Source organism: Anolis carolinensis, chromosome 4 (genome assembly GCF_035594765.1).
Source record: "Anolis carolinensis isolate JA03-04 chromosome 4, rAnoCar3.1.pri, whole genome shotgun sequence".
NCBI classification, from domain to species: Eukaryota; Metazoa; Chordata; class Lepidosauria; order Squamata; family Dactyloidae; genus Anolis; species Anolis carolinensis.
Window position 1 is genome coordinate 190,856,820 of NC_085844.1, and position 15,224 is coordinate 190,872,043.

General features: G+C 37.3%; 1 protein-coding gene and 1 long non-coding RNA gene across 3 annotated transcripts in view; one reads left to right on the forward strand and one right to left on the reverse strand.

Annotated features, from left to right (window-relative positions):
* mapk14 (mitogen-activated protein kinase 14) overlaps positions 1-15,224 on the forward strand; it is a 40,953-nt gene that overhangs the window by 19,455 nt on the left and 6,274 nt on the right. Inside the window, exons 5-9 of one of the 2 annotated variants that reach the window (XM_003226475.4) lie at positions 1,065-1,094; positions 1,902-1,949; positions 5,608-5,722; positions 6,199-6,270; positions 11,314-11,393. In XM_003226475.4, coding sequence (XP_003226523.1) covers positions 1,065-1,094; positions 1,902-1,949; positions 5,608-5,722; positions 6,199-6,270; positions 11,314-11,393 — 345 coding nt within the window. The remainder of the gene's footprint in view (positions 1-1,064; positions 1,095-1,901; positions 1,950-5,607; positions 5,723-6,198; positions 6,271-11,313; positions 11,394-15,224) is intronic. The other variant, XM_003226476.4, reaches the window with a different exon arrangement.
* The window catches only part of LOC103280410 (uncharacterized), a 49,472-nt gene that overhangs the window by 11,211 nt on the left and 23,037 nt on the right, over positions 1-15,224 (reverse strand). The window contains exons 2-4 of the long non-coding RNA XR_010005459.1: positions 12,173-12,243; positions 10,093-10,188; positions 6,178-6,275 (exon numbers count right to left, since the gene is read on the reverse strand). This is a non-coding gene — a long non-coding RNA (uncharacterized LOC103280410). The remainder of the gene's footprint in view (positions 1-6,177; positions 6,276-10,092; positions 10,189-12,172; positions 12,244-15,224) is intronic.

Consider the following 15,224-nt stretch of genomic DNA (forward strand, 5'->3'; position numbering starts at 1 on the left):
AAGCTTTTCAAAAATGGTGTAGGTTTCTGTACATTTTTAAAAATGAACTCACTTTTTAATTAAATAAAATGCTTTGTGAACAAATTTACATTACTCTTATATGCACTCTTTCAAATTAATGCATATTTGTGCACTTCCTTTTGGAAACTGGATCACAAACCTCCAAATAGATAGAAAACTGGCATCTAAATGTGTTCTGGTTTATGTTTTTAATTTGAGAATTGCAAATTTGGCAATATCAGGTAGTAGCACAAAGCAATAGCTCTCTTGATTTGGTTAGACTACGTTTTATTACAGATAATTTGATCAGCGAATAGCTGCCTTAAAATTGTGGGAGAGAAACAGGAGTTGCCTGTTCCTGCATTGCTACATCCTGTTTTATACGAAAATGGAAAAAGATCTGAGAGACACAGAGAACTACTAAAGAGGCCTTTATCTGCAGTGCAAACTGTTGTGTGCTCTTCCATTTCTTTTTAATATAATTTTCAAGCCTGTCTTTCTTTGCTGTCTTAGATAAGGAACATGTTCCTGATTGGTTAGAATCATACATATGAGTAATCAAGGGAGCATTATGCTTGCCCTTGGCTGTGCTGAATTTCCTCTCAATTTCACCGTCTTGTCCACAAGAGGGTGCCTGTTAAAATGAGATTGTTCTAGGAAGAAAAGAGTGGGGGTGGGAGCAAAAGCTTCTGACAGTACAAGAGACCTAGAATCCTGGAGACTTGTAGATGAACAATCAGCATAGCCCTTTAAGGAAGCAACTCTGTTTTTTAAATTATATCTTTTCAGTAATTTGGAGTGGGATTTCTGCAGTTTTTCATTGGTTAACCACAAAAACCTGTACTTTCCAAAGGCATGGTAATGGATTAAATTAAAAGGAATGGTAATATTAAAATCACACTTCTACTTCATATAGGTATCAGTCTTCTGTTCTTCCTAATTGAAGCTGGTTTTCTTTTTTTTACTGTATAAGAGCAACAGCAAGCACCAATATAAAGTGATTCGATTTCAGATAATAAAAAGGAATTGTGACATAAACATAACATTCATTTTTTATCTTGCAGTATATTCATTCTGCTGATATAATACACAGAGTGAGTATTTGTGTTAGTATAACTTACACTATGTAATGAAATCAATATGTGTTCAGCTAAAATTGTTGAATAAAATGCACAGTAAATAATTCAATTCATTATTGCTGGAGGAGAAAAAATTGACATGGACCTTGTTTAGATCTGGTTTTCTTGGCAATAATGTGAGTTCTAACAATAATGTGAGTTTAGATTTATTTCACTGGTTTCAAGAAAATCCTGCACAAATGTAATTTGAATATTTATGTACAGTCTAACATCCTGTAAAGCAGGGGTTCGCAAACTAAGGCCCGCAGGCCAGAGGCAAGCCTCCAAGGTTATAAACTTTAGACTTAAGGTTGCCCTAAGTCTGAAATGACTTGAAAGCACACAACAACAATCCTAATTACTTAACTTGACTATTTCATCAGCCAAAAACAGGCCCATACTTTGCATTGAAATACTGATAAGTTTATGTTGGTTAAAATTGCTCTTCATTTTAAATATTATATAGGAATTTGTTCATGTTTTTTTTTTTCAAATTAGAATTTGCCCCCCTCCCCAACAGTCTGAGGGACTGTGAACTGGCCCTCTGCTTAAAACGTTTGGGAACCCCTGGTGCAAGGCATCAGTTTGTGGGATAACAGGGTGCTGTTAGAATATGAATTATTATTATTATTAATTATTCACAGTAAGAATATAATGTCGATTTTAACTGGGAGTTTGTTTAAAAGCTGCAGAATATATTAAATGTTGTCAGTACTGTATTTCAGAGTTGAGACGGCATTATTAGCCTTGTAATACTGATACAGATATCTCTTTTTCTTTTAGGATTTAAAACCTAGCAACCTAGCTGTAAATGAGGACTGTGAGCTAAAGGTAATTATGATCAGTGTATATGCATGCGTTTTGGATAACCTAGAGGTAGTATCTGTTCTACTTGATCAGAAGCTTCAATATGCTGTTGGAAAATGAAGGCAAATTGGTTTAATGGTAGTAAACCATTGTTGATAAAGAGGTACTGTATATACTTGAGTATAAGCCGACCCGAATATAAGCTGAGGCACCTTATTTTACTACAAAAAACTGGTAAAACTTATTGACTTGAGTATAAGCTGGGGGTGGGAAATGCAGCAGCTACTGGTAAATTTCAAAAATAAAAATAGATAACAATAAAATTACATTAACTGAAACATGAGTAGATTAATGTTTTTTGAATATTTACCATACTTCAAAGAAAAACTGAAAACTATCTCTGTAAGCTGAAAAGGAGGACCAAGAAAAACAATATGGCATCAACAAGAACTTAATAATAATATTAATGATGATGATGATGATGATGATAATAATTTATACTAATATTAGTAATAGTAACAGAGTTGGAAGGGACCTCTGAGGACCCTCTAGTCCAACCCCCTTCATTCTGCCTTCATCCAGGGAAAACATAATCAAAGCACCCCCAACAGATGGCCATCCCACTCTAATAATATTAATATTAGTAATAGTTGGAAGGGACCTCTAAGGCCCATCTAGTCCAACCCCTTTCATTCTGCCTTCATGCAGGGAAAACACAATCAAAGCACCCCCAACAGATGGCCATCTAGCCTTTTTAATATTGATATTAGTAATAGTAACAGAGTTCGAAGGGCCCTTTAAGGATCATCTAGAACAAGGACCTTCTGCCTTCCTCCTTCCCTTCTCCCTTCTTTACTTCACTTCCTTTTTCCTCCCTTCCTTTTTCCCTTTCTCCCCTCATTCCCTTTTCCCTTCTTTCCTTTCCTTCCTTCTTTCTTGCTTCCTTTCTCCCTCCCTCCCCTCCCTCAACCCCTTCCTACCTTCTTCCCTCCCTACATCCCTCCCTCTGTTTCTCCTCCCTCCTTTGGCTTTCTCCCTCCTTTATTTCCTTTCCTGATCCCAATGACACGACTGAGTCTCTGCTGCCTGGCTGATTTCCAGACTTCCACTGCAAGCGTCACTAGCAGCTGGTGCTTGCTCGCTTGTGGTGGAAGCCTGGCGTGCAGGCAGGCAGCAAGCAGAGAGTGCCCCGCAGGTGGCAGAGGGTGACCCTCGAGAAAAGGAGAAAGGAATGCCCATGCGTGGCAAGACAAGCATGGAAGGAGATGCACGCCTCCATTTCTCCTTTTGTCACTGTGCACGTGCCCTCTGCTCTCTGCGCAGCAATCCAGGTGGGTTGCTGTGCGAGACCAGAGAGGTTGTGCACGTGGACAGAAGGACAGAAGGAGAAATGGAGGCGCATGCCTCCCTCCATGCTTGTCTTCCCGCACGCGCCTCAATTTCTCCTTTTATCTCTGCACACACAGCTGTTGTGGTTCAGTCTGATGATTATGAAAGGGGATTTGGGTTCCCAGGGAATGTTGTTGATTCAGAAATGCAGGTGGATTCAGGAGCTGCGGATGACGGGAAAACAGACGGAACAAGGGAATGTGGAAAGTTCTCAGTTGAGTAAAGATAAGGATGACCTTCTACAGGAGTCTTGAGAATTGTCAACAGAGCTCAGATGGTAGTGAGGGGGATGGATGTTTGTTGGACAGGGATTCCAGGTTAAAGTTGAAAACAGGCCTTCGTCGCTCTGTAAGAATTGCAGACAGACGTGGAGAAACAAGAGTGTGCCGGAATGTGTTTATGTCTTACAAGGAGGGCTAAAAGAGTTGTAATTTGGGAAACATTCCAGTCAGAGCAACCTCGCTTTTGGAGAATCAACTCTTCCCTTGTTTTCGGTTCAAGCCTTGTCTTATGCCTAGAATCTGTGTTTGGATTACTTTTGAAGCTCATGTATTCATGTTACCTTGGATCTACTGTGCTATTTTTGGGACTTTGGACTAATAACTACAAAATCATTGAACTGTGTTTAAAGGATTGCACTTGCAATTGGTTTTTACATTCTTTACTGCTTTTTGATAAGTTTTGCTATCTTTCTTCAATAAACTTAAAAGACTCAAGCCTGTTGTGGTGGAGTTTGTGTGTGGTAGCAAGGTGACCCAGTGCTGAGGTGCGACAACAGCCTCTCTGGTCTCTGCGGAGACAGAAGGAGAAATAGAGGTGTGCGTGCAGCAAGACAAGCATGGAGGTAGGCGTGCACTTCCATTTCTCCTTCTGTCTCTGCACGGAGAACAGAGGGTGTGTGTGCAGTGAAAGAAGGAGAAACAGAGGTGCGCATCTCCTTCTATGCTTGTCTTGCCATGCATGGGCCTTCCTTTCTCCTTTTCTCGAGGGGCACCCTCCGCCACCTGCGGGGGGCTCTCCGCTCGCTGCCTGCCTGCATGCCAGGCTTTCACCACAAGCGAGCGAGCACCAGCTGCCAGTGACACTTGCAGTGGAAGTCTGGCTTACAGTGGAAGCGTTGGCCTCCCGTTATCCTTTCTACAGCAGCATTGTAGCAGACGAGGAGGCCACGGACAAAGCCGGGCGGTGGAAAACTGGGTGAGAGCAGTGGCGACAGTGGAGTCTGCCCCTGTTTCACCCAAATATAAGCAGAGGGGGATTTTTCAGCCCCTAAAAAGGGCTGAAAACCTCGGCTTATATTCGAGTATATTCGGTATTCAATAACCATGTCTTTAAGTCAATAAAAGAATGCTCCAGAACTATGATGTGATTGCTATTGTATGTAATTAGTCACAGTACCATTAAAGAATCACAGTGATAGATTGTGAATTCCTAATCCCAAATACTTTAGCCTAGCATTTGTATTGTATACAAACACAGATCCTTGCAGCTCTCTAAAGTGTTGCTTCTTGTTTGTTTGATAATTGTGTTGTCTATAAAACAGGAACTATGTGGCATTGCAGTGGACGGGTGCAAGGAGGCAGCATAGAAAGAATTAAAAAAAAAGGGGAGAGGAGAAAGTGGGAGAGAAGTGGAAGAAAGAAAGAGAAGATGGGAAAAGAGAAGGAAAGAAATAGAATGACATGACCCAGCCTGGCCACAGCAAGAATGATAAAGAAGAACTAAAAGAGAGTCCCCAACCGAGAAAATTTTCCCACACCCCAATCCTGTCTGGAAGGAATGAAAACAGGAGAATAGAAATGGAACTTTCCTGCCTCAGAAAAAGAGGGCAAGAATGGAGGAGAACAAAGCAGGAGCCCTTTCCCCTCCTCCCCAAAAAATTATGGGAAAGGAGAAGGGGGAAAAGTGGGAGCTTAATTTACTTCATGCAAATCCATGCCTTTGTCATTTCACATATCAATCTCCAGTCTATACAGCCTTGTGCCTGATACATGACATGAGACTGGAGAGAGAGGGGGGGGGATCTGAAACATGAACAAGCAGAACTGCTGCAGTTCTCACTTGGGGGAAAAAGCATGTTGTTGGCATCAAAAAGTTTCAGATTTTGAGGTTTTCAGATAAGGGAAACTCAATTTTTGTATCACAAAAAAAGTTTTACCAAATGCATTTCTAGAAGCATTTAACTGGGTTTTAAATCTTTCCCAACTGGAATTTAATCAGATGAGAAGTCCAATGCTTTTCTTTAAAATAAATGATGAAATTAAAATACAGGTGTATTTTTTTCATTTTTCAGATTTTGGATTTTGGATTGGCACGGCACACAGATGATGAGATGACAGGATACGTAGCAACCAGGTGGTACAGGGCTCCTGAGATCATGCTGAACTGGATGCATTACAATCAGACAGGTACTGTGTTCCAGAAAATAGAATCCTACAACTTTAGAGATTATCAATCAACACTGAATTTACATTTTTTGAAACAATATAATTATCTAATCATATCCTGATAATGGATATGCAGTTCTTGAAGTATAATTCAGTAATTTCTATGTATTTGAAATAAATCTCTGCATCTGAATATCATGTTTTTAGATCAAGGAACAAATGTGTGCTTTTTCATGCTCTAAAAATTATTTATTTGCCTATGTTTGTTTTTAATTATATTTCTGTATGCAAAGAAATGAGGGAGTATACATTAAAAGCAATTCAAAAATATTAAAACAGTAATAATTTACAATTTAAAATATTATAGTACAAATTCAAACTGTATGCATGTATAAGTAGTATAAGATCATTAGACCCCAAAATACATGTTTTAACTTGATGCCAAAAATCAAATGCATATTCATTAGAGTACTTACTTTATTGTGGCTTTTCCTCAGTTGATATTTGGTCAGTTGGATGCATTATGGCTGAACTATTGACTGGAAGGACACTGTTCCCTGGTACAGACCGTATCCTTTAAGAGCAAGAAAAAGTACATTGAAACATCTGTTTTCACACATTGCAATATTTTGTACCAATAAAACTCTTCATTCTGATGTTAAACATATTGCTGTAAAAATAGTTACAGAACTAATTTATGAATCCGTAGTGACAACATCTAGTGTTTGTTTTCTTTTAAAAATGCTTTTAATATATAATTGAAATTTATGGCCATAGTTAAGAGCTTACCCTTAATGGTATAGTTGTAATGGTAATGATCATCCAATGCACACACACGTGATGTGTGAACTGGACCAATGTTTCAGGACCAACAAATAATCTATAGGTAGATCTGTTCTAGTATGATCATTAAAGGTTACTTATTGGTCTGAATGTACTGATTGCAAGTTACATAGATATAATCAATCTAAACAGGCTCATCTACCTGCTTTTAGGTGTATAAAATTACTCTCTGATTATTGCAATAATGGAACGTCTCTGTATGTCTACTGGCGTTATTGAGAAAGACATGTAGTATAAAATTGCAAAATCCCTCCAAAGTCTAAAACTCTTTGGAAGGATCAATGTAACCATTAAGAACTGGTTAATGTAGACATTACTGTACTAAGGGATATCCAGATATTTTTCCATGTGTCTTTATGTTTCCATGAATCCTATCTATATGTCTAGAGATGACTAAAAACAAATCATCATAGTGTCAAATTAGAGAATAAATACCAATATCCACTAAGGATGCTGGATTCAGAGTGTTCTATACTGCTGCCTTGTATGCAGCTCAGTTATATCTTTAGAAAATGAATAAGGTGGAAGACGGAATGTTTTGCTTCATATATTGTTCAGTTTTGTTTGTTACACACACACACACACTGAACATTTTAAAGGCTATGTTGAACATCGACCTTGAATTCACCTCTTAAAGCATTTGGTTGTTTATGCATTAAGCCTATCTTACTATGATAATATATTTTGTTAGCTTTCAAAAATGCAAGGAGTAGAATTATTTATTAATTGTTTGTTTTAACCGTTTGCAGGCTTTCCTTTCAGATTTTCCCCATAACACCTGATAAATATTGTACAAACAAGAAATGATAAAATATTACCCAAATTTTGCATTTTTGTAATTTTATCTTCTTACGCTTTTGCCTTCCTTCCTTCCTGTTATAACTTTATCTTCCCTTTATTTAGTATCTAGCAGTCTTCTTTTTAATTTCTGTCTGAATTATGTTAAGAACTGTTTTCCCGAAAAGAAATAAAAGCATGTGACAAGCGTGAGTAGGATTATACTGTCAATCTTACTAGATAGATATCACATATTTTCCTCCATCAATTCCATGTATCAACTTTTTTGTATTTTTCTGAGTAAGGGCATGTTTGCTTTCTGCAACAACTCTGGGCTCTTGGTGCACTAAGTTGAAGTGGGAAGTAATTGTAGTTCTTTGGATATTTGCTCTTTGTGGGAGTAAGGAATAAGTGAAATGGGTATTATAGAACATACACATGCTATAAATTCAGAGATTACTGCCACAAATAAGCAATAATTTACAAAGAGATTTTATTGGCAGTTTTTGAAACCTAGCTGTAAATTACTCTGGCTTCTTATGATCCATTAATGGAAGTAACTGACTCAAACTCCCAGTGATCAGGAGGGATGAAGATGTAATTGGTCAATTATCAACATTGTTCACTTCTATAGTTAGATTATGTTTTAAAACTTTCAAAATACATCTTGACTGAGCAGATACAGACTTGAACTTACCAAAGCAAGTTTGATTTGTTAGTGTGAGTAAATTCTAAGATTGTAATTCTTGGACACAGTTTATATCACCCTACCACCATCTTCATGGTAATGTAATCACTTACTTTGAAACTGATTTCTTGCAGCGGGTGATCAGGCAAGCAAGCAAACACCATGCCTTGATTAACCCACTTGAGGTTGTATTCTTAGCATAGGCAGTTCTTCTGGCCATAACACTACAAGGGACTGTTGTGTGATAGGATGCTCTATGGAATTAATGTCATGAAGAAGTTTTAAGCTTGGAAGATCAAAAGGAAATCAGTTCAGAATATTTTTTTTCTTGGTAGTCGTTTTCTTCTCCTTTGTATCTGCCTCTGACTTTATCTGAATATGCTGCTTGGCTTAGTTACTACTAATACCAATAATTATGACAAATTTACTTTTTTCTCCTGTGACAATATTGAGATTTACCCATCCTTCAAGGCAGTCACTTCCTAAGATCTGCATGCTTTCAATTTCTTTGTGTTGCTTTCCATATATTTTCTTTTTGATTTTGTTTTGTGTTTTATAATATTTTTAATTTGTTGCTGTACATTCACAAATGAAATATTGGTTATAATTCTGTTAATATGGTAGAGCTAATGTATTGATCTTTTATATAATGCCTTGCAGGAGTATGTATCCTACACCTTTGAAATTTTCCACATTTTCTGCCAAAGTTTGGAATTAAAATGAATTGATGTTGTTAATACTTGATGTATTCAAGATTCTCAAAACTGTGTAAGTGTGAAATATTGTCAGTTTGGTTCAAAATTTTAAGTAAGCTAAAACAAGCTTGCACTTGTCACTTCAGAAATCTCCATTCCTTTGCTGTAAGACATCTAAATACACTGTCATTCAACTCACTACATCCAAAAATCACATTAGTAGTTTGATAAAGTCCACTTGACTGCATTTCCAGTGCTACAAGGGGCTAATATTAAATATACGCTTATGAAAGATCCAAAAGTTTGCTGGCAAGCATATCAACAGATAGCATAATGAAAACTAAAGAGCAGTCAACATTAGTTGTGCAGCAACACTAAATAAAATATAGGTTATTTTTTTAATCCACAACTATGAACATTGCCTGGATCATTTTTAAATCTATTGTTACTAAATGGAGAGAATATGTTTCAATCACAATTCTTCTTGAAGATGTACAATAGTCGAGAAGGAATCTAGAGGCCCAGTGTTAATTCTGAAATAGCTGAAGTTATCCATAGTAGAAGTGGATGATCCATCAACGGAACCACTGCCACTCAGACATTTCACAAAACCCTGGCGTTTGGAAAAGTAGTATGACGAAAACCACTGCTGAAACAAACATGTATCAGGCTTTTTGGCCTTGTTGCAAAAAATACTATGTATGGAGCAAGACCGACTGCCCTGATAGCACCATTCCCACAATGGAGCATGGTGACAGTATCATGTTGTGTGGATTGGGGAACTGTTGAGGATTGAAGGTAAGATGGATGGTGTTAAATACATGGTCATTCTAGAGACAAATCTGTTTCAGTCTGTAGGAGACTTGAGATTTGGGTTGAGGTTCATCTTCTAGCAAGACAATGGTTCACCTAGCGAGCCAAAAGAACTGGGAATTGAACACAATCTAGGTGTTTCAGAAAGACCAGTTATAATTCAGCCCTCAATCTAATTTATAACCTGTGACAAGATTTGAATGTTACTATTGCTGGACCAGCATCCATCTTAGAGCTGATACCACTTTATGAAGAAGAATGGGGATCCAGATACATAAAGCTGGTAGAAATTTGCTCAAAAAGATTTGTGTTATAATTCCACAGACGATATTGCCGTTACTTATACAAGCAACATGTACCAGCTTTTTTTGTTGTTTACCACAGTACAAACATTTTGCACCTTCCCAGTAATGAATATTCTTCATATATCAAGTAGTAACAAATTCAAATTATTGCAATTGTCACAAAAAAGTTGGTGAAGTTAAAGGCAGGAATGATTTCTTCTGCAAGGCAATTGTGTTAATTGTGTGTTACAGGTAGATTAAAGTCATTCTATAGGTCAGGTCCTCACTCACCTGGAGAGTTCCAGTAACTACTGCCTTCAACTTCATATCTCAGAAAATGGGTTGTAAAGCTTGTGGATTTCAGTGAATGGTGTTGCCACATCTACGCTTTAGACATGAATATGAAAGAAAAATACACGTTTCAACAACAACTTGATGATTCATGCAGATGTGATTTGGCTCTCAGTTCATGTCAGGCAGAAAATAGATGTTCTAGTCTTAGTTCTAGGGAAAGCAAAATATTCATGAAACTGATCTCTAAATGTTAGGAATGTTAGCAATATTTGGTGTCATAAGATGTCTAATGTAATTTGTGATAAATTACTTTAAAAAATAAGATTTAGAATAACAAATTGTAAACTATTTTGCTTGTTCAAAGTAAAATTGCTGGCAACACCTGTAGATTGTAACCCAAAATAAACCCCTAGATCATGTAGATTTATTTCAGGACAGTTTTATTCTGGCATGTAATTTTGAAGAAGCAGTATTACTGTCATTGGCACCATTGTATGCCAGTCTTTTCCCATACTGCTTCTTTTTCTGAATCTTGAATTTGCTCCTGATTGGAAAGTGGAAGTATGTTCATCCTGCCACACAGAGCCTTACTTAGGCGAATTAAATACTTTGGTATTTTGTTCACATAGCAAAAATATGCTTGCCATGAAAACATGGTTTGGATGTGGGAGAAAATAAATTGAATATAGATCAGAGTAGAGAGGGGGAAGTTAGACTTCCTGACCTTAGAACCCCAACTCAGCTTACCTTAATTTTTGATCCTTTTAAACATTGGCTATATTACCCTTACTGAGAATACAAAAGAGCTAACAAATAGAGCCATGTTCTTTCTATTTTGAAGAAGTAGCTAATTCCTCTGATGAAATAATTCTGACCAGAATTAGGTATTGCCTTTTCCCTTCCATAAGCAAGAAAAACACAGCTTATGAAAGAGGAACTATAATCTTGGATGTATTTCCACTTCTCATGCGAGTAGTTATCTCCAAATGTCAGCCATCTGCATAATATCTATACTGACTCAGCGTCCCTCATTTTTGTACAAGTTGGGGTAGAGGATTTTCATCAGGTGGGTATGTGTGGTTACATGCTGTATATATGTGCTAATCTTGCTTATAATTTTAGTTGACATTTTCCCCCTTTTGTTTTATTGGGCTGCTGCTATGATTTTATTTTAAATTTTTATTTGTCCCAGCATTTTCCTTTATGGTCCATCGTTAGATATTGATCAGTTGAAGCTTATTTTGAGACTCGTTGGAACCCCAGGGCCTGAGCTTTTGAAGAAAATCTCTTCAGAGTCTGTGAGTTTGAAATTTGATTGTAATGCCTGCTCTCCTTGGATTCTGTGTCACACGTCCCCTTTTTTTTGGCTTTGTTGCCTTGTGGACTGCCTTTATTTCTTGCCTGGTAGTTTGTTTTCCACTGTCTTCAGCTTGTTTCCGTGGGCACATCTTGAAAATTCACTTTTCTTCCCTTGTGCTCTTTTCCATATACCTAGCTCCTTCCCATCTTGCATATTTGTTGTTCCTTCCTTCTGTAGACTATACTAAGCATAGCTAAACATTCAACATAGTTGCCATGTGCTATTATTATATGCTATTGCATATGTGCTACTATTTTCTGTGTTTAATCTCCAGCCTAGTTTGGGTGGTTTAACGTTAAAATACACTGTTAATATACTGTTAACATACAAAACAACATCTTTCCACCATGTCTCCTGTATCAATTTAATGATATAATGATATATAATAATATTATACTAAACTAATATTATAATACATTGTATATACATGTAATGTTAATAATAATATTATGATGTAATACAATGTAATAATAATTATAATTGACTATTATAATTGTATATTTATATTACATGCAATATTACTAATAATATTGCGATATAGTTGTATAATATAATGTATGTATATATACTTGTAAACCGCCCTGAGTCCCCTTCGGGGTGAGAAGGGCGGTATATAAATGTTGCAAATAAATAAATAAATAAATTTAAAGCTTAATAAGATATTACAGGTCATCAGGTATGGAAGGAAGAACTATTCCAACAATCTTAGTTCCTTACCTTACTCCAGGTGATTGCAGAGTAGATTCTGGGAATTTAGGGCAATACCAAATGGGCTTTTTCAGATGGGTCTGTAAAGAAAAAGGCAGTCTTGAGTAACCATGTTTTTAACAGGCTGAATTCCTGCTGTTTCTAGTGCTAAAATGTTGACTTTATTATCAGAGCATAAAATCCAGCTTCTGTTAAAAGTTATTAAATGAGCAATCATTGGATGCAGTGATTTGGTCAATCAGTCTGTCTTTCTTCCATAAGCAAGATCAGTGTATATTCAGGAGGCAATAACAGGTATTTTCATAGAAGAAATTAGTTTTACACAAGCACATTTAAAATACATATCTAGAGGAAGAATACCAGAGATGTAAGCTGCCTTGAGTCCCTCACGGGGTGAGAAAGGTTAGGTATAAATGAAGTAAATAATAATAAGAAGGCTGACCCTGATAAAGCATACTGTAAAAATTAAGGCATGTTCAGAATCAAGAAGGAAAGTGAATGGGTAAGATTTACTATTTGTGTCGCAAAGCAAGTGCCTTCAGGTCTGGCTATAAGGTCTGTGCATGAGGGGGTGCTATTTACATCACTCAGTATGCCAATACTCCCTTGCCTCCTTGTGCCCCAACACTTGAAACTTGCTCACTTTTAATATTGGATCTAGGCTGAGAGAATAGGAAAGTTTATCTCCTATTTTCTTCCCCCATAGTCTGATCAGCGATTAAGAAAAACACTTCTGTGTAATTTTAGAGCCAAAACAACAAGCCATATTTAGAGGACACATGACCATGTTGTTGGGCTTTTAGTGTTTATATGAAAATAAGGTGCTTGAAATTATTCTGAAAGTGAAAATTATCTGGAGTATGCTTTTGCAGATGTTGAAAGAAATGCTATCAACATGAATATTTATTTATGTATTTCTTTAAAACATTTATATTCCACCCTTCTCACCCCGAAGTGGACTCAGGGTGCAGCACAACATATATACGGCAAACATCCAATGCCAGAACATAAAATAAACCATAAAAATACATAAACACTAAAATCAGTTATCTTCACATTAAAAACATTATTTAAAACCATCACAAGTCATCCCTGACATTTTCTATTGCTGCCATTATTGCACTGCCCCAAAGGTTTGGTCCCACAGCCAGGTCTTTACCATCTTTCTAAAGGACAGGAGGGAGGGGGCTGATCTAATCTCACCAGGGAGGGAGTTCCATAGCTGAGGGGCAATCACTGAGAAGATCCTGTCTCTCATCCCCACCAATCACGCCTGTGACGGTGGCAGGATTGAGAGCAGGGTCTCCCTGGAATATCTTAATCTCCACAGTGGTTCATAGAGGGAGATATGCTTGGACAAGTAAACTGGGCTGGGGCCGTTTAGGGCTTTATAGGCCAAAGCCAGCACTTTGAATTGTGCTCAGTAGCTAACTGGCAGCCAGTGGAGCTGACGCAACATGGGAGTTGTGTGCTCCCTGTATGCTGCCCCAGTTATTAATATGGCTGCCTCTCATTGGACTATTTGAAGCTTCCGAACAGTCTTCAAAGGCAGCCCCATGTAAAAGTCCTTCTGGAATGTTGAAGAAAATAATGAGAAAGAAATGAATCTCTATGCTGTAGAATTAGTAGAAATTAAAACATTTTGGACACAGAATCTTTGCTTCCGGAGAACTACTTAATAAGAGATTTAGTACAACCCATCATCATTATTATTGTCTTTGTCATTATTATTTTTATAGCATCATTAGCATACTTGGCCATTTACAAAGAACAGGTTTAATCATAAAGAGCAAGATCTTACAAAACCAAATTTTGTTTATGTTCCATATCCATTATAAAGAGAATCTAAAACATTAAGTAAGATATTCTTGATCGCCCTTTAAATCAGGGTTCACTTTATCAAGCAATGGATCTTTTTGTAACTATTTTACTATGCCTGCTGTTGTGCAATATAAATTCTTAAATGTATAGCTTGGGGCTTGCTCTTTTATTTGCCAGTTTGAGCTAGATGTGTGTCAGAAATGGAAAGGTGAGTGATGAAAAAATGCAAGATGACATCACACAGTGGGGATATAACAGCCTTTTATCTTAAATATATTCATTCAAATAATAAGATGGTGGCCAACCACGATTCTGCATTACCACGTGCCAGGTGGTTGTTCGGAATGATTCTTATGTGAAACAGGCATTCGATCAGTGGTTCTCAACCTGTGGGTCCCAGGTCCTTTGACCTACAACTCCCAGAAATCCCAGCCAGTTTACCAGCTATTAGGATTTCTAGGAGTTGAAAGTCAAAACATCTAGGGACCCACAGGTTGAGAATCACTGCATTAGATGGTATCTGGACAGGATACCCACAAATTAGCAAAATATAACCATGATAAAATGTAATGGTGCTTATCAAAATGGAAGTGTTGTTAGACAGAAAAGATCCTTTATTATATTTATACATATCCCAGCCTGAGCCTTTGTGAATAGAAGGCCCATGGGAACTGTGCAATCCTGTCCTTATCTCCCACCCCTTGTTTAATTACCTGAACAAAATCCCATTTTAACCAAAAAATACCTTCCATGGTGTGTCGCTTTGGCCATAAAGTCCTCACCCTGTTCAGTGCCCATCATAAACTCTAAAAGTAACCAGAAGTGGTCTCCTGTTCTCTGCAGTGGCATGTCTGATTGCCACTGGACATGCTGATATGGTTTATTTGGGGGGGGGGGGGGGAGAGGAAGAGCTCAAAATGGCCTACCCACATGCTTACCTGGACTTAGGGTCATAGAAGCACATGATATTTCTATCACTCAATGAAATTGCGTGGACAGCAATTTTCTTCACTTGCCTGTTTGTGTAGGATGCAAGATCTTAATGGAATATTAATCAGGCTTTACTTTCATTATTCTATGGCTGTTGCTATATTTTTCTGCTGTAAAATATGATAATATTCAAGACAAAGCATTATTCATGGGCTGTAAGTTTTCCCAGTGTCAGACTGACCAGTTTGGAGCCCAAGGAAAGAATAGGTGTTCATCATGGGTACGTGATCCATGGGAGAAATGACTATAT